The sequence below is a fragment of the Nerophis lumbriciformis genome, linkage group LG31 (genome assembly GCF_033978685.3).
Source record: "Nerophis lumbriciformis linkage group LG31, RoL_Nlum_v2.1, whole genome shotgun sequence".
NCBI classification, from domain to species: Eukaryota; Metazoa; Chordata; class Actinopteri; order Syngnathiformes; family Syngnathidae; genus Nerophis; species Nerophis lumbriciformis.
The window spans coordinates 15,368,591-15,393,319 of NC_084578.2; the positions used below are offsets into that span (position 1 = coordinate 15,368,591).

The 24,729-nt window shown below is 40.9% G+C and overlaps 1 protein-coding gene across 1 annotated transcript in view; it reads right to left on the minus strand.

Moving 5' to 3' along the window:
• The window catches only part of dnah7 (dynein, axonemal, heavy chain 7), a 213,001-nt gene that overhangs the window by 176,476 nt on the left and 11,796 nt on the right, over positions 1-24,729 (minus strand). Inside the window, exons 6-18 of the mRNA XM_061926536.1 lie at positions 22,105-22,177; positions 21,876-22,001; positions 18,299-18,418; positions 17,975-18,158; positions 17,713-17,892; positions 11,583-11,852; positions 11,339-11,466; positions 10,947-11,025; positions 6,579-6,803; positions 6,318-6,464; positions 4,822-5,001; positions 4,487-4,627; positions 1,503-1,870 (exon numbers count right to left, since the gene is read on the minus strand). Of these exons, the coding sequence (XP_061782520.1) occupies positions 1,503-1,870; positions 4,487-4,627; positions 4,822-5,001; positions 6,318-6,464; positions 6,579-6,803; positions 10,947-11,025; positions 11,339-11,466; positions 11,583-11,852; positions 17,713-17,892; positions 17,975-18,158; positions 18,299-18,418; positions 21,876-22,001; positions 22,105-22,177 (2,221 nt within the window). The remainder of the gene's footprint in view (positions 1-1,502; positions 1,871-4,486; positions 4,628-4,821; positions 5,002-6,317; positions 6,465-6,578; positions 6,804-10,946; positions 11,026-11,338; positions 11,467-11,582; positions 11,853-17,712; positions 17,893-17,974; positions 18,159-18,298; positions 18,419-21,875; positions 22,002-22,104; positions 22,178-24,729) is intronic.

A 24,729-nucleotide genomic window follows, 5' to 3' on the forward strand; every position in this document is an offset into this window, starting at 1 on the left:
AAATTGTTGAACAGTTTAAGAAAAACCTTTCTCAACCAGCTTTTGCAAGGAATTTAGGGATTTCACCATCTACGGTCCGTAATATCATCAAAGGGTTCAGAGAATCTGGAGAAATCACTGCACGTAAGCAGCTAAGCCCGTGACCTTCGATCCCTCAGGCTGTACTGCATCAACAAGCGACATCAGTGCATGGGCTCAGGAACACTTCAGAAACCCACTGTCAGTAACTACAGTTGGTCGCTACATCTGTAAGTGCAAGTTAAAACTCTCCTATGCAAGGCGAAAACCATTTATCAACAACACCCAGAAACGCCTTCGGCTTCGCTGAGCCTGAGCTCATCTAAGATGGACTGATACAAAGTGGAAAAGTGTTCTGTGGTCTGACGAGTCCACATTTCAAATTGTTTTTGGAAACTGTGGACGTTGTGTCCTCCGGACCAAAGAGGAAAAGAACCATCCGGATTGTTATAGGCGCAAAGATGAAAAACCAGCATCTGTGATGGTATGGGGGTGTATTACTGCCCAAGACATGGGTAACTTACACATCTGTGAAGACGCCATTAATGCTGAAAGGTACATACAGGTTTTGGAGCAACATATATTGCCATCCAAGCAACGTTACCTTGGACGCCCCTGCTTATTTCAGCAAGACAATGCCAAGCCACGTGTTACATCAACGTGGCTTCATAGTAAAAGAGTGCGGGTACTAGACTGGCCTGCCTGTAGTCCAGACCTGTCTCCCATTGAAAATGTGTGGCGCATTATGAAGCCGAAAATACCACAACGGAGACCCCCGGACTGTTGAACAACTTAAGCTGTACATCAAGCAAGAATGGGAAAGAATTCCACCTGAGAAGCTTAAAAAATGTGTCTCCTCAGTTCCCAAACGTTTACTGAGTGTTGTTAAAAGGAAAGGCCATGTAACACAGTGGTGAACATGCCCTTTCCCAACTACTTTGGCACATGTTGCAGCCATGAAATTCTAAGTTAATTATTATTTGCAAAAAAAAAATACGTTTATGAGTTTGAACATCAAATATCTTGTCTTTGTAGTGCATTCAATTGAATATGGGTTGAAAAGGATTTGAAAATCATTGTATTCCGTTTATATTTACATCTAACACAATTTCCCAACTCATATGGAAACGGGGTTTGTAATACCATAAACGTGATGACGTTCCGTCCGACATCAGAGTAAATAGGTCTCGGGTGTATACATGCGTGATTAAACGGTTGTGGAAAGGCGTACCCCAGCAGTCCAAAACGGTTCATTCGCACATAGGTCGGGGCCCGGAACGGTTGATTTCACTCGTTTACATGTGCAGTGCAAATCTTTTTCCTGAATGAAAACTGAACAGCAGGGGACCAAAAACCTTTGGAAATGTGCATGTAACCAGGCTCAATGTATTACAAAGTTCCCCTAGTACGTAAAAACGTGTAAAATCCTTAATGAACTCAACACTTCCAACAACAACCAAACAATGCATTCTCTCTTTTCTCACTTGATCTCCACCTCAAAAGGCTTAATGAAAGGAGAGCCCTTCATGGTTTGGGTTTTTACAATGTGATCATCCAGCAGCATCTGCACTTCGTCCACAGAGGACAAGATGCTCGTGCCCGTCTCACGATAAGGCAGAAGTTTGAACACTATATCACCCCATTCACTGGTCATCTTCTCCAAAGCCTTTTCCAGTGAATACTCTTTGCTGGCTGCCTCACTGATGCCTTCAAATGTGGGTAGGTGCTCTTCCAGGTTCAAAGCCAGAAAGTGGGACATACAGGCCTCTTCGTCGGCCGTGTGTAAGGGCCTGCCAGCTATGTCGCTCAAAGCATTCCAGTGGCGTTCACGCAGACCTGGATTACAAAGTACCTGGTGAAAAAGTATAAAAGTGAATATATTGATGGAAATACAGAATTACCAGATTTTACCAGTGACGTGCAGTCACTAGAGGCAGGTGAGGCGCCATCATGGAAAGAAAAAAAATGTAAAAAGAAAAAAAAAAAATTAAACTGTTATACGTATCCAGTGATTATACTATAAAGTTATTTTCCATTTAACTTCACCAGTTTTAGATTATTTTTATTCAAAATCGCTGAATTTTCACATTTGCCGTTCAAATACTGAGAAGAGATGGTGCGGTGAACAGCAGCCAGTTGAGGCACGTCACTCAGTACCTCAACATGGATTCCGGACTCGGCTAACTGCTGGCCTGCTGTGCAGTGAGACTGTATTGCTATATGAACTATATTATACATTTCCATAGTTTAGTTAGCTGAGGTATATAATGTACAGTGTATTTTGTCAACAACTGTATGTGTGTAACGTATTTCTTGTGCTGAGCGATCATAAAACTGCTGCAAAAGACGCACTGGCTGAGGCTCGCAGTAATCCCGCCTCCTGCACCCCCGCCGTAGAATTGTTATATCAACTAAAGCCCACACTTAAACTTTCCACGTGCAAGATTGAATCTATTTAAAAAATATATTTCATAAGAAGCCAAAAAGTGCAAAAACAATAATGTTTGTGTTGGAGGAGTTGTGAATGACTGCAGGGCCACAACATTATGTACACCTGCAGACTGCAGGTGTATCTAATTCACAACTCCTCCAACACGAACATTATTGTTTTTGCACTTTTTGGCTTCTTATTAAGGCTGAAACGACGCGTCGACGTAGTCGACGTCATCGGTTACGTAAATATGTCGACGCCGTTTTTGTGCGTCGGCGCGTCGCATATTTACGTCACTCTACTTTACTGTGACGTGGGAGCGACGCCGCAATCGTGCCCAGGTGCGCGATCCGCGCAGTTGGAAGAGAAAAGACTTTGTGTAAAATTAAAAGATTGTAAACCTGGCAAAGCCGTCTGGCGTTCAGTCTGTCGGTCCTGAAAGAACCCCACGGCACAAGACGTGTCACAAACGCTAACGTTAATTAGTTGTGCAAATACCTTTTACAACATTAACAGTTACATATACTATGTACAAACGAACAATTAACTTTCACTTTAATCATACTATCATTGTTGTGTTATTAAGCAAAATAAGCAATACTTTTACTTTTGTTGAAATGTTTACACTGTACACTTTTTTGTATTGGATGTTTAGCTTTATTTTTGCACATTTTAGCAAATAAGCAATACTTTTACTTTTGTTGAAATGTTTACACTTGTTACAGAATATTTCCGTTTTGCACTTTTTTGTATTGGATGTTTATCTTTATTTTTGCACATTTTAAAGCAAAATAAGCAATACTTTTACTTTTGAAATGCTTATACTATTCCAGAATATTAAGATTTGCACTGGATGTTTACTTTTATATTTGCACATTAAAAAGCAAATACCGTAAGCTACTTTTAATTTTGTTAAATGTTAAAAGTTTTAAATGTTTACATTGTTACAGAATATTTTGTCATGTTGTTGTCAATGTTGACTAAGTGGCCATACTTTTTTTTTTGTAAATAAAAGCCATGCCTTTTGAAAAAACTGGCCTACATTTATTTTTTCCTCTTCATTTTAAATTAAAAAAAAATCGGTAAAAGGAAAAATAATCTATAGATTAATCGAAAAAATAATCTATAGATTAACCGATTAATCGAAAAAATAATCTATAGATTAATCGATAGAAAAATAATCGTTAGCTGCAGCCCTACTTCTTATTAAATAACTTTTGTAACCTATTTTTATGGGCTTTCCTCTTTGTGATGTTAAGTTCCTGTTATGCGCTGTTATACAGTATATGCCTTGAGTTCTTATTTTGAAGGCGCTAAGAGCGGAAGTGACAACACGTTGGAGTGGAGCGGAGGTTTTTGAAAGAACGTAAATAAAGTGGTCCTCATGTAAACTGGAGCCTCCGTGTTTGTTATTTTGTAGTTTCATACAGTATAGGCGACATTTATAAACCCTCGGTTACACTTTTTTAAATAGATTCAATCTTGCACGTGGAAAGTTTAAGTTAGGGCTTTAGTTGCAGCACTTGGACTTCATTTATAAGTAAAGGTAAGACCATAATAACGTTTTTTTAATTAAATGTGCTTTTTTGTGTGCTACAGTTTGTATGTGTAAAGTTAAAGTTAAGTTAAAGTACCAATGATTGTCACACACACACTAGGTGTAATGAAATTTGTCGTCTGCATTCGACCCATCCCCTTGTTCACCCCCTGGGAGGTGAGGGGAGCAGTGGGCAGCAGCGGCGCCGCGCCCGGGAATCATTTTTGGTGATTTAACCCCCAATTCCAACCCTTGATGCTGAGTGCCAAGCAGGGAAGAATGCTGGTATGAGCTTTTAAACATAACCCGTTAACTGCTGCCAATCAAATGGTGAATAAGATACTCTTTAGGGTTCATATGTTTGTAAATCTGACTGTGATGAAGTCAGTGCCTCACCAGCCATCAACCTCACCGCACGTCACTGGATTTTACATACTGTAACTGTGCTGTTTAGAATTTGAATTTGATAGCTTGTTAATGTGCTTTGTTTGGAGCCTCACCTGAACCATAGGAACGTCCTTTTTGAAAACTTCCACTTTGTCCTTCATTACTGTGGCTAAACCCAGAGCATTGGGCACTTCAGTGAAGCCTTTCTCCAGTTTATACAGGGAGCGCCAGTAATTCCCCACATCCCCTTCTATCTACAAGGGCAGATAAAAACATGAATAAACAAAAACATATCATATTTGCATGTGAATTGTAGACATAAAAGTGTTTTAAATGGAAAGTTGCTGAACGGAGCAGTGGAAATCTGAGATTGAATATCTGAAATCACGGTCAAAAAGGTTTCAGTTTGCTTCGATTTTGGCTTTTTAGATAGATAGAAATGTTCTACCTTGTCTGGGTTGACACCTGAGAGTGGACCATAAAGCCACTGTTCATGGTGGGTTTGGAAGTCATGGGCTGTCTCATACAGACGCAGGAAGGGGGTTAACTTGTCCTGGACCTTTTTTCGCAGCGGGTACTGAGAAGAGGGCCACTCATATGCTTCCTCTTCTAGATTGAAGTCATTTATCTTTTCAAAAGGATGAAAAAGAGTAAATTAGTAAACATGGTATTGAATGCACAAAAAAATAAAAAATACATTAATTTACAGTACTGTACATGTGGACAGTAGACAGAAGCCATTGGACAGAGAGGGAGCCTTGGTGGGGTTGGTTTTACAGTACAAACAGTGATTTGACAAGGCGCTTAGAAAATGTGCTGTCGTGTTTACTTGTAAGTTAGGTTTCGGTACTCTGTGTGGTAATAAAACGAGTGAAACATCAACGTTTAGTTTCCAAACTGCACACATTTGTATGCAAATGAAGCATATTCTCTTACCATATTTTTCAGAATATAAGGCCATTACTTTTTTTCTATGCTGAACAGGGTGCAGCTAATTTATGGATTTTTCTTCGCTAACGGTCATACTGTTTTGTATTCAACAAATAGTTTTTTAACATTGACAGAGACACTGAAAAGGTGTGTTATTGTTTGTGCTATGGCGCATTTTTTGGGACAAATTCGCTCACTGCAGATGCTGCTGGTTTAAAAAAAATAAACTTCCTGTTTCGTGCCTTGAACCGGAAGTATAACAGTCCATAGCGTTTCGGCTTGAAAGGATTCTATATCACTTTTACAACATACTTAAAACAATTCATACTTACTAAACCGTCCCATGTGTGATGTCTGAAAAAGGGTTTTTCATGCATATTTGTACGTGCTATCGTAATGTAATCAAGCTAGCGTTGTTAGCATTAGCGAATGTGCTAACACGTTTCCAAGTGTATGTGTTAGTATTATTAACTTACAATGGCATTCTTTTTGTATTGTTTCAGTCTGAACCTTGAGGGACCGGATAACCCATCCATCCATTTTCTAGCGCTTATTCCCTTTGGGGTCGCTGGAGCCTATCTCAGCTACAATCGGGCGGAAGGCGGCGTACACCCTGGACAAGTCGCCACCTCATCGCAGGGCCAACACAGATAGACAGACAACATTCACACTCACATTCACACACTAGGGTCTATTTAGTGTTGCCAATCAACCTATCCCCAGGTGCATGTCTTTGGAGGTGGGAGGAAGCCGGAGTACCAGGAGGGAACCCACGCAGTCACGGGGAGAACATGCAAACTCCACACAGAAAGATCCCGAGCCCGGGATTGAACCCAAGACTACTCAGGACCTTCGTATTGTGAGGCAGACGCACAAAGCCCTCTTCCACCGTGCTGCCCGGACCGGATAACATTTGACACAATTCACTTACCTACATTAGTCGATATATGGCATCTTCTGAAAACAATACAAATGACGAATGTTATAGTTCTGTGTAAAAGCATTCTAAATTACCCTTTCTATTGCGGTGTCCAGCTTGCTATTGAGGGCCTGAGCTTTCTTCAGGTACTTGCCGAGATCCTCCAGTTCACCAAAGGAAGTAAACTCCTCCACTTGTACACTGTAAGTGTCTAGTTCTTCCTCAAAAAGCTCCCGGAACAACTGCAATTATTGAACCAACATACAAAAAACCTTACTAATATTTAATGACTTTTTTCATTTTTAATGTTTTTTTTTCCCCAGTCATTAACTTCTTGGCAAAAGTGAGAATCAAACCTTTAGACTGTTCTGATATTGTGTTGTCTTTTCAGAAACTATCTGCTGGTTATCCTCAAAGATGCATGGCAGACGCCTAAGCCACTGAATGGTCTTTTTGTTGAGCTCCATGTCCGACGGGGAGAGGGAGACAAAGTCTATCAGGGAACACAACTGCATGTTGGAGTTTGACAACCTTTGTTCCAACTTCGGAAGCTCAATGTTCTTCACTTTTTTGACAAAGGCCTGGAAGAAAAAAACAAATGGGAATATCTGTTAATACCATTGATCCAGTTTTAAAGGGGAACATTATCAGCAGACCTATGTAAGCGTCAATATATACCTTGATGTTGCAGAAAAAAGACCATATATTTTTTTAACCGATTTCCAAACTCTAAATGGGTGAATTTTGGCGAATTAAACGCCTTTCTAATATTCGCTCTCGGAGCGATGACGTCACAACGTGACGTCGCATCGGGAACAATCCGCCATTTTCTCAAACACCAAGTCAAATCAGCTCTGTTATTTTCCGTTTTTTCAACTGTTTTCCGTACCTTGGAGACATCATGCCTCGTCGGTGTGTTGTCGGAGGGTGTAACAACACGAACAGGGACGGATTCAAGTTGCACCAGTGGCCCAAAGATGCGAAAGTGGCAAGAAATTGGACGTTTGTTCCGCACACTTTACCGACGAAAGCTATGCTACGACAGAGATGGCAAGAATGTGTGGATATCCTGCGACACTCAAAGCAGATGCATTTCCAACGATAAAGTCAAAGAAATCTGCCGCCAGACCCCCATTGAATCTGCCGGAGTGTGTGAGCAATTCAGGGACAAAGGACCTCGGTAGCATGGCAAGCAATGGCGGCAGTTTGTTCCCGCAGACGAGTGAGCTAAACCCCCTGGATGTCTTGGCTCACACCGTCCCGAAGATGATCAAGAGAAGAATATCGACCCTAGCTTCCCTGGCTTGCTGACATGAGGGTATGTCTCCAGAATATATTAATTGATGAAAATTGGACTGTCTGCACTCTCAAAGTGCATGTTGTTGCCAAATGTATTTCATATGCTGTAAACCTAGTTCATAGTTGTTAGTTTCCTTTAATGCCAAACAAACACATACCAATCGTTGGTTAGAAGGCGATCGCCAAATTCGTCCTCGCTTTCTCCCGTGTCGCTGGCTGTCGTGTCGTTTTCGTCGGTTTCGCTTGCATACGGTTCAAACCGATATGGCTCAATAGCTTCAGTTTCTTCTTCAATTTCGTTTTCACTACCTGCCTCCACACTACAACCATCCGTTTCAATACATTCGTAATCTGTTAAATCGCTTAAGCCGCTGAAATCCGAGTCTGAATCCGAGCTAATGTCACTATAGCTTGCTGTTCTTTCCGCCATGTTTGTTTGTGTTGGCTTCACTATGTGATGTCACAGGAAAATGGACGGGTGGTTAAAATCAGGCACTTTGAAGCTTTTTTTAGGGATATTGCGTGATGGGTAAAATTTTGAAAAAAACTTCGAAAAATATAATAAGCCACAGGGACCTGATTTTTAATGGTTTTAACAATTCTGAAATTGTGATAATGTTCCCCTTTAAGGTTGTGGGAAAGCTGGAGCCTATCCTAGAATATTTTGTACACACAGACAAGTAATCAGACTCCCCTACAGACAATTTAGAGTTGTTAGTCTTTTAAATAGTCATAGTTATGGTCCCAAAAAGTAATTGAATTAGTAATTGAATTACTCTTGAAAGTGGGAAAGTAATTACTGCATTACTTTATATATAATAAGTCAAATATTGAAATTATAAATGAAAATGAACCTGATATTTCAAAATCATATATTGCCATGTGTTTGTTTTCTTTGTCTCTTGCTTCCAAACAGGGCACAAGAGGATTCACCATGTGCATTGCTCTCAGTACCTGAGCGCGTTCATTCAATAGTAGAATTAAATGAACAAAGTGAACCCTCTTGTCAGTCATACACAATCTTTGTCTCTGTGAGTGGAATGCGGGACTGCTAACTTCCATCAGCGACAGCACCTCGCTAGTCGCTAGTGAGAAGCACACCAAGGTAACAAAAATTAGGAGGAACAATTATGATTGCAAAGCCAAATGTCCTGTTGTAGGAATATTTTGGCATTGACACGGACGAACAAGACATGATGTCAAATTCATTGGACAGGGTAAACACAAAAAATAAACCTTCCAACTTGGGAGAAGAAACTGCACTTAAAGTTGTTCAATATCTATTGAAGTGCAAATTTTGCTAACATAGATTGAGAGTCAATATTATTTTCATTGTTTGTTTACTTATTTGGGATAATTAAAAGTTATTGACCTTCCAATCACAATGGTAAAATATACGAATGAAAAATAAAAAACGTTACTCAAACAATTATCATTATAATATATTAGGATTAGTGCTTATATCGGTGTCAATCAATCAATCAAAATGTATTTATTTAGCCTTTAATCACAAGTGTCTCAAAGGGCTGCACAAGCCACAACGACATCCTCGGCTTAAATGCACTGTCACAATAATGCTGACAATAAAATTGATTATCTGCAAAGATGTGTGGGACAATATATCAATCAACAAAACCTGTTCAGCGCAGGCCTACGTTACTTTTTTTTTAAAGGGGAACATTATCACCAGACCTATGTAAGCGTCAATATATACCTTGATGTTGCAGAAAAAAGACCATATATTTTTTTAACCGATTTCCGAACTCTAAATGGGTGAATTTTGGCGAATTAAACACCTTTCTACGTCACATCGGGAAGCAATCCGTCATTTTCTCACTTTCGTCGGTGTGTTGTCGGAGGGTGTAACAACACGAACAGGGACGGATTCAAGTTGCACCAGTGGCCCAAAGATGTGAAAGTGGCAAGAAATTGGACGAAATTTGTTCAAAATACAAGGGTGTGGGGAAAGCCGACGAAATGGTCAGTCGTTTGTTCCGCACACTTTACCGACGAAAGCTATGCTACGACAGAGATGGCAAGAATGTGTGGATATCCTGCGACACTCAAAGCAGATGCATTTCCAACAATAAAAACCCTAGCTTCCATGGCCTGCTGACATCAACTCCAAAACTGGACAGATCAGCTTTCAGGAAAAGAGAGCGGATGAGGGTATGTCTACAGAATAAATTAATTGATGAAAACTTTATTCATTACTCGCGGTTTTACGTAAATTATTAAACATAAACTGTGTTTACCAATAATTTAGCTTAAAAACATTTACTTTTTTCAATCATTCAAGTAGTCTTGTGTAATGCAGTATTTTGTGTCTATTTAGGTATGGTTAACCTGAGTGCTGAAATCGTGGAAAAATATTTGTTCTTAGCGCGCCTGAAATGGGCTGTCTGCACTCTCAAAGTGCATGTTGTTGCCAAATGTATTTCATATGCTGTAAACCTAGTTCATAGTTGTTAGTTTCCTTTAATGCCAAACAAACACATACCAATCATTGGTTAGAAGGCGATCGCCGAATTCGTCCTCGCTTTCTCCCGTGTCGCTGGCTGTCGTGTCGTTTTCGCTTGCATACGGTTCAAATCGATCTGGCTCAATAGCTTCAGTTTCTTCTTCAATTTCGTTTTCGCTACCTGCCTCCACACTACAACCATCCGTTTCAATACATGCGTAATCTGTTGAATCGCTTAAGCTTGCTGTTCTATCCGCCATGTTTGTTTGTATTGGCATCACTATGTGACGTCACAGGAAAATGGACGGGTGTATATAACGATGGTTAAAATCAGGCACTTTGAAGCTTTTTTTAGGGATATTGCGTGATGGGTAAAATTTTGAAAAAAAACTTTGAAAAATAAAATAAGCCACTGGGAACTGATTTGTAATGGTTTTAACCCTTCTGAAATTGTGATAATGTTCCCCTTTAAATTTAAATATCTGGTGTGTGCTGTTGGAAAAAAATTGATGAGACTATGTTGACAGTAGGGAAGGGATTCATATGGCCCAATTCCTGGGTGGATCTCCGTTGAGAGGAAGAGGGGGATTTAATCATTTTGCAATGCAGTCTGCTGAAAATGATAGAACGCGCTACTCTACCTAGCAACGGACGTTGTGGTCAAAGTTGGAATTGCCACAAAATACATGTTAAGATATTCAACACTCTACTGCCACCTGGCGGCTAAAGTAGATAGTGCACCCCCCCAATTTGTCACGTTTCATGTGTCAGGTAAACCGTGACGAATGGGGCCATATGAATACCCTTCCTACAGTACATACAATAGGCGCAGACATGGGGCATAATGTACACTTTACATGTAAAGGTGAAACTTTTAAAAAATACAATCCCATGTCTGGTTTCAGAGTAGCACGGAGCTAACTTTCCAGTGTACTCGACAGGGTGTGTAGTTCAGCGTGGATACCTTCAACTCCATCAATGAATGTGTGTCCGGCGGCGTGCTCAGTGCTTTCTCTGCAATCTTTTCAAATTCATCGCACAGCCTTTGAAATGGAGAGATTGTAGTCAGTCACACATATGAAGGATATGATTAATTCACAGCCTGCAGCTAGTGTCAATTCTGCAACTGAGATTAAGGTCAAATACTATGGACTACAAAAGCAAAACTTCAATATTGTTTTGAGAACGCCAATCTGGGAGAAGAATGTAGATACTCAGACATATACGTCAAAATTGACTAAAAACTTACATGTCAGTTCTATTATGTTTAGGATCTAATGAACAGTTTTTAAAAAGATCACATGTTTTTCTGAGACCATTCACTTTGCATTTTTTTTATAAGGGAAAGTAACTAACGTGGTATTGATTTCCTGGTGGTCCTGTAGCATCCGTAAAACCAATTTTTGCTGTAAATCTTGAGCGCGCTTGATGAGAGCCTGAATGAGCTTGTGGGCTTGCACTTCAAACATGCCGAGACGTACCACCTGAAAGCCAAAGTATGAGGTTGTACCACATTTAAACAAACAACATTCTTCCCAGTCCTTAAGTTAAATTGTTTTATTGTGCTATGAATGATGATTATCGAGATACAACCCCATACCTTACGTGATGTGTACTGGATCTGGTCTATCAGCTGCTGGTATTTGATCACCTCGTTCATGAGATCCTGAAAGGTTTGTTCCTCATTAAGGAAACGGTCCATGCTTGCCTCTGCCTCTTTGTTTATCAAAGAAGCATATTTATCATACTCGTGGATATACTCTGTTGGCCTCACATACTCGGCATAGACAACCTTGCGAACCTCTTCCGCCTGGGCTATCATGATTTCTGGCAAGATGACTGGTTTGAGGGTTTCCCCAGAGTTACTTGTCTGGGAGAAGAAGGATACAATAAAATACAAATATTTTCTTTCTGTGGTTGAAATAGAATGGCAGCAGCTCTGTCCTTAAGGACTTGGTCTTGGGGCTGGAGAATTGTGAGTTTAAGTCCTGCTAAAGATGATAACCTCCAAAATTGTTATCTGTTTGCTGAGCATTGTCAATGATGTCTTGAGCGAAGTAATAAAAAATAAATTTCTCCCTCAAGCACAGTCTATCTGATATTTGTTTACAATCCTAAATTATCTTAAAAGGGGTCATATTATGCAAAACCCGCTTTTCTTGCTAGTTGGCACCCATTTTTGTGTATTTGAGATCCTCATAAGTGCCGAAAGTTTTAATTTAAACAATGTTCCAAACAAGCTCTTTAAAGAGTTGCCCTGACTTGTGATGTATGCTAACTGCCAATACCTCCATACATGCTAAATGACGCTTGGGGTGTGTCAGCCATTTTCATTTATATGGTGGCGTTTGTAGTCCAAACAAACCCAATGATCAAAAATGATTTGTTATTGTTTATAAAAAAAACAGCATAGATCTTTACATAAATCCCCAGCCTCATCTGAAGAAGTACCGTAAAAGTGCCTGGTTAACTTTTGTGTTTCGTGTCAATGAAATCACTTTAAAGACCAATCGCAGCCGACAATATGGAGAAGGATTTTCCGAGGAACTACAAACCCCGTTTCCATATGAGTTGGGAAATTGTGTGAAATGTAAATATAAATGGAATACAATGATTTGCAAATCCTTTTCAACCCATATTCAATTGAATGCACTACAAAGACAAGATATTTAATGTTCAAACTCATAAACTTTTTTTTTTTTTTTGCAAATAATAATTAACTTAGAATTTCTAGGCTGCAACATGTGCCAAAATAGTTGGGAAAGGGCATGTTAACCACTGAACATGCCCTTTTCTTTTAACAAAACTCAATAAACGATTGGGAACTGAGGAAACTAATTGTTGAAGCTTTGAAAGTGGAATTCTTTCCCATTCTTGTTTTATGTAGAGCTTCAGTCGTTCAACAGTCTGGGGTCTCCGCTGTCGTATTTTACGCTTCATAATGCGCCACACATTTTCGATGGGAGACAGGTCTGGACTGCAGGCGGGCCAAGAAAGTACCCGCACTCTTTTTTTTACGAAGCCACGCTGTTGTAACAGGCGCTGAATGTGGCTTGGCATTGTCTTGCTGAAATAAGCAGGGGCGTCCATGAAAAAGACGGCGCTTAGATGGCAGCAAAAGTTGTTCCAAAACCTGTATGTACCTTTCAGCATTAATGGTGCCTTCACAGATGTGTAAGTTACCCATGCCTTGGGCACTAATGCACCCCCATACCATCACAGATGCTGGCTTTTCAACTTTGCATCGATAACAGTCCGGATGGTTCGCTTCCCCTTTGGTCCGGATGACACGATGTCGAATATTTCCAAAAACAATTTGAAATGTGGACTCGTCAGACCACAGAACACTTTTCCACTTTGCATCAGTCCATCTTAGATGATCTCAGGCCCAGAGAAGCCGGCGGCGTTTCTGGATGTTGTTGATAAATGGCTTTCGCTTTGCATAGTAGAGCTTTAACTTGCACTTACAGATGTAGCGACAAACTGTATTTAGTGACAGTGGTTTTCTGAAGTGTTCCTGAGCCCATGTGGTGATATCCTTTAGAGATTGATGTCGATTTTTGATACAGTGCCGTCTGAGGGATCAAAGGTCACGGTCATTCAATGTTGGTTTCCGACCATGCCGCTTACGTGGAGTGACTTCTTCAGATTCTCTGAACCTTTTGATGATATTATGGACCGTAGATGTTGAAATCCCAAAATTTGTTGCAATTGCACTTTTGAGAAACGTTGTTCTTAAACTGTTTGACTATTTGCTCACGCAGTTGTGGACAAAGGGGTGTACCTCGTCCCATCCTTTCTTGTGAAAGACTGAGCATTTTTTGGGAAACTGTTTTTATACCCAATCATGGCACCCACCTGTTCCCAATTAGCCTGCACACCTGTGGAATGTTCCTAATTAGTGTTTGATGAGCATTCCTCAACTTTATCAGTATTTATTGCCACCTTTCCCAACTTCCTTGTCACGTGTTGCTGGCATCAAATTCTAAAGTTAATGATTTTTTGCAAAAAAAAAAAAGTTTATCAGTTTGAACATCAAATATGTTGTCTTTGTAGCATATTCAACTGAATATGGGTTGAAAATGATTTGCAAATCATTGTATTCCGTTTATATTTACATCTAACACAATTTCCCAACTCATATGTAAACGGGGTTTGTACTTTTCATGGCAAAGGTGGATACAATGAAGATCCATCCATCCATCCATCTTCTTCCGCTTATCCGAGGTCGGGTCGCGGGGGCAGCAGCCTAAGCAGGGAAGCCCAGACTTCCCTCTCCCCAGCCACTTCGTCCAGCTCTTCCCGTGGGACCCCGAGGCATTCCCAGGCCAGCCGGGAGACATAGTCTTCCCAACGTGTCCTGGGTCTTCCCCGCGGCCTCCTACCGTTACGGATACAATGAAGAGATAGGTTTAATAACACTAGATTGTTTATTGTTAATTTACTGTATTTTGTCACTGCATCGAACAGGTTAGTGTGTGGATGCAAAACCATTTTCTTCAGCTGAGACAAAACCGAAATAATTTCTGTGGCCCACATAAGCAAAGATAAACTATTATTCATCACATTGAGACTCTCCCCCCTGCAAAGTTACAAATCTAGGGGTAATAATGAACTTAGATTTAAAGTTTAACAGCCACATTAAATCAATAACGTCAGCAGCTTTTTACCACCTAAAACATTGCCAAAATCAAACAAAAGCCTTAGAAAGACTGTCTTCGGCAGGTTAGACGACTGTAATGGCCTTCTCACTAGGCTCTCTAAACAAACTGTATAGCAGCTGCAGTGCATCCAGGATGCTACTGCTCGAGTCCTGACTAGAACCAGCAAATATGACCATTTAAGTCCAGTGCTTAGGTCACTGCATTGGCTTCCTGCTGCTCAAATAATATACTTTACAACAGCTCTGCTTGTGTGCAAGTCTTTTCATGGTCCTGTGCCAAAGTAAATCCCTGACATGTTCGAACCATACGAGCCATCTTGGACTATGAGAACCTCAGGGAGCCATGTGCTGCTGGTACCCAGAGTCAGGATGCAATATAGTAGGGATTTTATTTTGTGCTCCTAAAATCTAAAATAGTCTTCCAGAAGATGTGAGACAGGCCTCATGGTTGGAAATGTTCAAATCCAGGCTGAAATTGTTTTTATTCAGTTCTGCATATGACAACTGAAAGTATTTTACCCTCACTCTTTGATTTTATTTTGAAATAGGATTGTTTTTGATTATGTTTTATTATTTTAACTTGAATTACGATTTTTATTATTTTGCCTTCTTGTAATTTGGGCTTCCCTGCTTAGGCTGCTGCCCCCGCGACCCGACCTCGGATAAGCGGAAGAAGATGGATGGATGGATGGCACTTTGAATTGCATTGTGTACGAATTGTGATCAATGAATAAACTTGCCTTGCTTTTGCTGAGATAGACCATTTTTAATGGTACGTTAGCGATGTAGCATTAGCGTTAGCTAGCTATTGCATTGCTATTGTTACAGACTTCAGAGATAAACATGCTGTGTATATTGAAATTAGGAGACCAACATTAAAGTAACCCCTCGTCTGTATTTTTATAGCTTTATAGCACTGAAAGGCGTTGAAAGCGAAAGCTAATAAACACACTTTTGAGACGCTTTTATTTCAAGGCTTGGTTTTGTTTCTTCCTCTTCCGTTTCCTATGGCTCCAGGTCGAGCTCTGGCTCATACATGTACTGTACAGATTTTAGCATCGGACTGTACAGTACAGTCCGATGCTAAAATCTGTCACTGTTGCCATTTGTAATAAAAAGTAGAATGTAATTCTAACATATATTTTCAGGCCCTGACTCAAACACTACAAAAAGATTGGTCTGTAAAGCAAAATCTTTGCAAAATTATGACCAAAGCAGGTTATGTAGACCAGTGGTCCCCAACCTTTTTGTAACTTTATTTATTTATTTATTTATTTTTTTTGTCATTAAAAAATACAATCACGTGTGCTTACGGACTGTATTCCTGCAGACTTTATTGATCTATAATGATATATAATGTAGGAACCAGAAATATTAATAACAGAAAGAAACAACCCTTTTGTGTGAATGAGTGTGGATGGGGGAGGGAGGTTTTTTGGGTTGGTGCACTAATTGTAAGTGTATCTTGTGTTTTTTATGTTGATTTAATTTAAAAAAAAAATAAATTAAAAAAATTAAAAAATTAAAAAATTCTTGTGCGGCCCCGGTACCAATCGAGCCACGGATGGTTGGAGACCACTGATGTAGACCACAAGTAGATATTTTAAATGTAGACTAAAAATCTGAATATGACCCCTTTGCAGTGACGTGCAGTCACTAGAGGCAGGTGAGGCAGGGCCTCACCTGCCATCATGGAAAGAAAAAAAATGTAAAAAGAAAAAAATTTTATTAAATTGTTAAATGTATCCAGTGATTATACTATAAAGTTATTTTCCATTTAACTTCACCAGTTTTAGATTATTTTTATTTAAAATCACTGAATTTTCACAATTGCCGTTCAAATACTGAGAAGAGACGGTGCGGTGATCAGCAGCCAGTTGAGGCACGTCACTCAGTTGTGCCTCAACATGGATTGCGGACTCGGCTAACTGCTGGCCTGCTGTGCAGTGAGACCGTATTGCTATATGAACTATATTATACATTTCCATAGTTTAGTTAGCTGAGGTATATAATGTACAGTGTATTTTGTCAACAACTGTATGTGTGTAATGTATTTCTTGTGCTGAGCAATCATAAAACAGCTGCGAAGACGCACTGTGTGAGGCTCGCAGTAATCCCGCCTACTGCACCCCCGCCGTAGAATGCACCCCCTGACGGGAGTGTTATATCAACTAAAGCCCACACTTAAACTTTCCACGTGCAAGATTGAATCTATTTAAAAAAGTTATTTAATACAAAAACAACTCCTCCAACACGAACATTATTGTTTTTGCACTTTTTGGCTTCTTATTGAGCTGCTGCATTTTTTGGTTGGGTTGTTTATTTCTTTTGAGTAACTTACTTCTACATTTCTAAAAGGGGAGGAATGTAATAGAGTGATCTATGTTTGTCTGTTGCCATCTCCTGGTTAATGTTGGCTATAGCGTACTGGGGTTACTTTTTGGTTGGCCAACGATTTACGTGGTGTTGCGCACCTGACGTCAAGTGTGTGAGTCTGTTCTGAAGTCTACAGTAAAGAGACGTACTTCATCCCCTCGCCTGGTTATTGCCTCCAACCCAATATATTGCATAAAGGTAAGACCATAATAACGTTTTTTTTTTATTAAATGTGCTTTTTTGTGTGCTACAGTTTGTATGTGTAAAGTTAAAGTTAAGTTAAAGTACCAATGATTGTCACACACACACTAGGTGTGGTGAAATTTGTCCTCTGCATTTGACCCATCCCTTTGATCACCCTCTGGGAGGTGAGGGGAGCATTGGGCAGCAGCGGCGCCGCGCCCGGGAATAATTTTTGGTGATTAACCCCAAATTCCAACCCTTGATGCTGAGTGCCAAGCAGAATAGAATGCTGGTATGAGCTTTTAAACATAACCCGTTAACTGCTGCCAATCAAATGGTGAATAAGATACTCTTTAAGGTTCATATGTTTGTAAATCTGACTGTGATGAAGTCAGTGCCTCACCAGCCATGAACCTCACCGCACGTCACTGCCCCTTTGAGTTAACGTTGTAAGAGAAACAGATTGATAAGTGATTATCTAACAAACTCACTCAAACACTTTACTTACCCAGTCTGGGTAGAGTTTGGTTTCCACGCGTGGCAACATGCTAACAGACCTGAGCATGAACTCAAACATATTAAGGAGAATGTCCTCAAATGATTTGACATCTGGTTCAATGGTAATATCTATGTCCTCCAGGATCAGGTGCAGCATAAAGCCCGAGTAGTCACAGGCCTGCTCTGAGCTCTGAGAAAGAAAGTACATCAAAACAATGCAAGAGTGTAGCCCACAGAAAAACTAAGACCTGTAATGCTGGAGATGTCCTTACAGTGTCCCGACAAATCAACCTTGTATAATCCTCCATGGAGTCCAACACAAGATCCTGCAGCTGGGTGGCCATTAGTGTAGCAGCACAATTATAGAAGGACTGGAGCTTGTCCATGTTTTTTTGGGTCGGTATCAGTTTACGGCGATTCCCATGGTAATAGATGTTGTGCACTTCAGGAAGCCATCTAGGTCAATAAAATCACATCTAGGAAGATATTCCTAATATTTGTTGCTGTATTTATGTAGTTGGTGCCCCCCTTTTTTCCCCTCGTATAAACACTGCTTGGAATATAAATTGAGTAAATGAAGCATTGGTTTTGCTCACTTGTTCAAAAGGATTCCTCTGATGTTGCCAATCTGACCGTTGGAATTTTGTTGAAATGCGGACAACTCCATAGCGTCTGTTTTGCTTCGGATCTCCGCAGTATCGATCAGTCGCATCTCTCTGAAAGATGACGTGTAATGTGGGACACAATTTTAGTTTCAACAAATTGCCATATTTCAGATGTGATGTGTACAAATTAGGGGTGCCCCCATGGCCGCCTTAATGCACAGGTTTACCGAGGCTGAAACCCAAGGGCCCTACTCGATCAGGTGTTAAAGGGGAACATTATCACCAGACCTATGTAAGTGTCAATATATACCTTGATGTTGCAGAAAAAAGACCATATATTTTTTTAACCGATTTCCGAACTCTAAATGGGTGAATTTTGGCGAATTAAACGCCTTTCTATTATTTGCTCTCGGAGCGATGATGTCACAACGTGACGTCACATCGGGAAGCAATCCGCCATTTTCTCAAACACATTACAAACACCGAGTCAAATCAGCTGTTATTTTCCGTTTTTCCGACTGTTTTCCGTACCTTGGAGACATCATGCCTCGTCTGTGTGTTGTCGGAGGGTGTAACAACACGAACAGGGACGGATTCAAGTTGCACCAGTGGCCCAAAGATGCAAAAGTGGCAAGAAATTGGACGTTCGTTCCGCACACTTTACCGACGAAAGCTATGCTACGCCAGAGATGGCAAGAATGTGTGGATATCCTGCGACACTCAAAGCAGATGCATTTCCAACGATAAAGTCAAAGAAATCTGCCGCCAGACCCCCAGGAAAAGAGTGCGGATGAGGGTATGTCTACAGAATATATTAATTGATGAAAACTGGGCTGTCTGCACTCTCAAAGTGCATGTTGTTGCCAAATGTATTTCATATGCTGTAAACCTAGTTCATAGTTGTTAGTTTCCTTTAATGCCAAACAAACACATACCAATCGTTGGTTAGAAGGCGATCGCCGAATTTGTCCTCGCTTTCTCCCGTGTCGCTGGCTGTCGTGTCGTTTTCGTCGGTTTCGCTTGCATACGGTTCAAACCGATATGGCTCAATAGCTTCAGTTTCTTCTTCAATTTCGTTTTCGCTACCTGCCTCCACACTACAACCATCCGTTTCAATACATGCGTAATCTGTTGAATCGCTTAAGCCGCTGAAATCCAAGTCTGAATCCGAGCTAATGTCGCTATAGCTTGCTGTTCTATGCGCCATGTTTGTTTGTGTTGGCATCACTGTGTGACGTCACAGGAAAATGGACGGGTGTATATAACGATGGTTAAAATCAGGCACTTTGAAGCTTTTTTTAGGGATATTGCGTGATGGGTAAAATTTTGAAAAAAAAATCGAAAAACAAAATAAGCCACTGGGAACTGATTTTTAATGGTTTTAACCCTTCTGAAATTGTGATAATGTTCCCCTTTAATAGCTGTCAGTCAACAGACATCTCTGCTTTTTGTAGCGAGTGTGTACTCTCTCTCTCGGCTGGGTTGTTTTTTTCTAGTGCTCCGAGCGGGGCCAGGTTGCGGGTGTGAAAGGCCAGCGCCTTGACTACTGAGCTAAAAGCACAGGGAATCTCCCGGACCGCCAGAACTATTCTTGAAGTTGATTGGCCTCTGTTACACTCGCACAGTCAAGCATGCGCCCGTCGCGAAGGAGATGCATTCATGAACAAAATTATTTTTAAATATGGATTATTTGTATGTGTTGTTGCTGTTCTGTTGAGTAAAATCATGATTTTTGTATTTATTATTGTGTTTCCAGAGTGGGGGGAGGCGGGTAGTGGGGTAGTGGTGTTTAGGTTTTGGGGAAGTTGAGGTATGGGGTGGTCGTTGAGGTTTTTCCCTTCTGATACAACACTGCTATTACAGCTTTGAGTACTGGCCTGTATCAATATTAATTCTACACAATTGTATCACCAATCATAGTACAGTGGAAGCTCCATTCACATTACCCGTTGCACAAACTTTTTGATTTACAAATCACTGAAAGTATGCAAAAAAATATGGTTTGGCGTACAAACCTTGTCTCACTCAGTGTACAAACATTTCATCCACCAATTGTGTGATTCGCAGCAGAGCCATTTTGCGCACGGCAGCACATCCATTGTGGGCAGGCTGATCACCCTCCAGTGCTCATTCAATCCTTAGCTACTGTGCTCAGTGCTATGTTGCTATTTTGTGTGCTTTTTGAGTGTTTTGTAGCCTTATTAAAACATTGTTATAGTTTTGATGAGAGATGTCCGATAATATCGGACTGACGAAATTATCGGCCGATAAATGCTTAAAAATGTAATATCGGAAATTATCGGTATCGGTTTCCAAATAATCGGTATCGGTTTCAAAAAGTAAATTTCATGACTTTTTAAAACGCCGCTGTGTACACGGACGTAGGGAGAAGTACAGAGCGCCAATAAACCTTAAAGGCACTGTCTTTGCGTGCCGGCCCAGTCACATAATATCTACGGCTTTTCACACACACAAGTGAATGCATGCATACTTGGTCAACAGCCATACAGGTCACACTGAGGGTGGCCGTATAAACAACTTTAACACTGTTACAAATATGCGCCACACTGTGAACCCACACCAAACAAGAATGTGAGTTCAAACCCCGCCCGAGTCATACCAAAGACTATAAAAATGGGACCTATTACCACCCTGCTTGCCACTCAGCATCAAGGGTTGGAATTGGGGGTTAAATCACCAAAAATGATTCCCGGGTGCGGCCACCGCTGCTGCTCACTGCTCCCCTCACCTCCCACGGGGTGATCAAGGGTGATGGGTCAAATGCAGAGAATAATTTCGCCACACCTAGTGTGTGTGTGACAATCATGGGTACTTTAACTTTAACTTTAACAAACATTTCGGGAGAACATCCGCAACATAAACACAACAGAACAAATATCCAGAACCCCTTGCAGCACTAACTCTTCCGGGACGCTACAATATACACCCCCCGCTACCCCTTAACCCCCAACTCAACCCCGCCCACCTCAACCTCCTCATGCTCTCTCAGGGAGAGCATGTCCCAAATTCCAAGCTGCTGTTTTGAGGCATGTTAAAAAACATTATGCACTTTGTGACTTCAATAATAAATATGGCAGTGCCATGTTGGCAATTTTTTCCATAACTTGAGTTGATTTATTTTGGAAAACCTTGTTACATTGTTTAATGCATCCATCGAGGCATCACAACAAAATTAGGCATAATAATGTGTTATTCCACAACTGTATATATCGGTATCGGTTGATATCGGTATCGGTAATTAAGAGTTGGACAATATCGGAATATCAGCAAAAAAGCCATTATCGGACATCTCTAGTTTTGATAACTTAATATGAGCCCAAAGAAAGCAATGGACAAGTGATGTGTGTACTTTGAAAGGTAAGGAAGTACCCACATTGTAGTCTGGAATGTAAGAAAAGGCTTGATCAAGGGAAACTACTCCGAAATCAAGGGTAGGTATGAAAACCCCAACATTTCAATATCGGATCGGGACATATCGAGTACAAATTCACTTTGACATAAATGCATAGGTCCAATTCAAGTAGCAAATGCATCATTGAATACATACTTGTAAGAAACATGCCACAGGTGGAGCACCTGCTGCATGGTCGGGTTGAAGGAATAGAGCCAATTGATCATCCTCTTCCTTGCATGGACGAAGGAGTCCTTCCATTCCTTTGGCACGCACACCAATCTGACAGTGGAAGATGAAAAAAATTGTTGAAAAATATCCCACCCTTGTCAAACTGTACAATTCCATTCTCAAATCATTTAAAATGTAGGCAATGCAAATTTACTCAAGCCTGTGAGGAGGAAGGTCTTTCGTTGGGTCCTCATCTATTTCTACCGGATCACTGAATGTATATTTCACTGCAATCAGAGAGTATAAATTGGATTAAACATAGTGGACTGGACATCTTGGTAAAACCTGGACAGAAAAGGGAAATGCTGATTATCGGTCCTGCTAGACATCAACATTTATTTAATAATACCACCACATTTGACAACCAAACAATTACACAAGGCGACTCTGTCAAAAAATCTGGGTATTATCTTCGACCCAACTCTCTCGTTTGAGTCACACATTAAGAGTGTTACTAAAACGGCCTTCTTTCATCTCCGTAATATCGCTAAAATGTGTTGTATTTTATACACTAGCGACGCTGAGATCATTATTCATGTGTTCGTTGGGTCTCGTCTCGATTACTGTAACGTATTATTTCTGGGTCACCCTATGTGTAGCATTAAAAGATTACAGTTGGTACAAAATGCGGCTGCTAGACTTTTGACAAGAACAAGAAAGTTTGATCATATTACGCCTATACTGGCTCACCTGTACTGGCTTCCTGTGCACTTAAGATGTGACTTTAAGGTTTTACTACTTACGTATAAAATACTACACAGTCTAGCTCCAGCCTATCTTGCCGATTGTATTGTACCATATGTCCCGGCAAGAAATCTGCGTTCAAAGAACTCCGGCTTATTAGTGATTCCCAGAGCCCAAAAAAAGTCTGCGGGCTATAGAGCGTTTTCTATTCGGGCTCCAGTACTATGGAATGCCCTCCCGGTAACAGTTAGAGATGCTACCTCAGTAGAAGCATTTAAGTCCCATCTTAAAACTCATTTGTATACTCTAGCCTTTAAATAGCCCCCCTCTTTTAGACCAGTTGATCTGCCGTTTCTTTTCCTTTCTCCTCTGCTCCCCTCTCCCTTGTGGAGGGGAAGACACACAGGTCCGGTGACCATGGATGAAGTGCTGGCTGTCCAGAGTCGGGACCCGGGGTGGACCGCTCGCCTGTGCATCGGTTGGGAGCATCTCTGTGCTGCTGACCCGTCTCCGCTCGGGATGGTTTCCTGCTGGCCCCACTATGGACTGGACTCTTACTATTATGTTGGATCCACTATGGACTGGACTCTCACAATATTATGTCAGACCCACTCGACATCCATTGCATTCGGTCTCACCGAGGGGGGGGGGGGGGGGGGGGGGGGTTTACCCACATATGCGGTCCTCTCCAAGGTTTCTCATAGTCATTCACATCGACGTCCCACTGGGGTGAGTTTTTCCTTGCCCTTATGTGGGCTCTGTAATGAGGATGTCGTTGTGGCTTGTGCAGCCCTTTGAGACACTTGTGATTTAGGGCTATAGAAATAAACATTGATTGATTGATTGATTGATTGATTGAGATGTTCTAATGTAGGCAGCACAGTGGTGCATGCATGCTTTGCATATGAGTCTCAAAGTCAAGGAAAAACTCAACCCAATGGGTGTTATGGTCAAAATACAACTGAAAAGGGTAGTTACATAACAACAACAAAAAAATCACATTCTTCCAGCACTGGGTATCTTGAATCTGTGCAGGGTGCATTGAAATCTAAAGACTGCTGGTAAAAATGTCTAAAAGTGTCTAAAAGCTTGGTCTCAGCCACAGGTACAGTAATAGGTCCTCCGACAGGATAATGACCCAAAACACAAAGCTTAAAATAACAAGAATGTCATTGACCAATGCAGGTTTTTCTTTAACAGAACACCAACAAGGTTATCATCCGCCGTATATTTTATTTTCAACCTGTAAATTATTTTCTTCTGACATTTTTAAAGGGGAACATTACCATCACCAGACCTATGTAAGCGTCAATATATACCTTGATGTTGCAGAAAAAAGACCATGTATTTTTTTAACCGATTTCCGAACTCTAAATGGGTGAATTTTGGCGAATTAAACGCCTTTCTAATATTCGCTCTCGGAGCGATGACGTCACAACGTGACGTCACATCGGGAAGCAATCCGCCATTTTCCCAAACACCGAGTCAAATCAGCTCTGTTATTTTCCGTTTTTTCGACTGTTTTCCGTACCTTGGAGACATCATGCCTCGTCGGTGTGTTGTCGGAGGGTGTAACAACACGAACAGGGACGGATTCAAGTTGCACCAGTGGCCCAAAGATGCGAAAGTGGCAAGAAATTGGACGTTTATTCCGCACACTTTACCGACAAAAGCTATGCTACGACAGAGATGGCAAGAATGTGTGGATATCCTGCGACACTCAAAGCAGATGCATTTCCAACGATAAAAGTCAAAGAAATCTGCCGCCAGACCCCCATTGAATCTGCCGGAGTGTGTGAGCAATTCAGGGACAAAGGCCCTCGGTAGCATGGCAAGCAATGGCGGCAGTTTGTTCCCGCAGACGAGCGAGCTAAACCCCCTGGATGTCTTGGCTCATGCCACCAAAGATGATCAAGAGAAGAATATCGACCCTAGCTTCCCTGGCCTGCTGACATCAACTCCAAAACTGGACAGATCAGCTTTCAGGAAAAGAGCGCGGATGAGGGTATGTCTACAGAATATATTAATTGATTAAAATTGGGCTGTCTGCACTCTCAAAGTGCATGTTGTTGCCAAATGTATTTCATATGCTGTA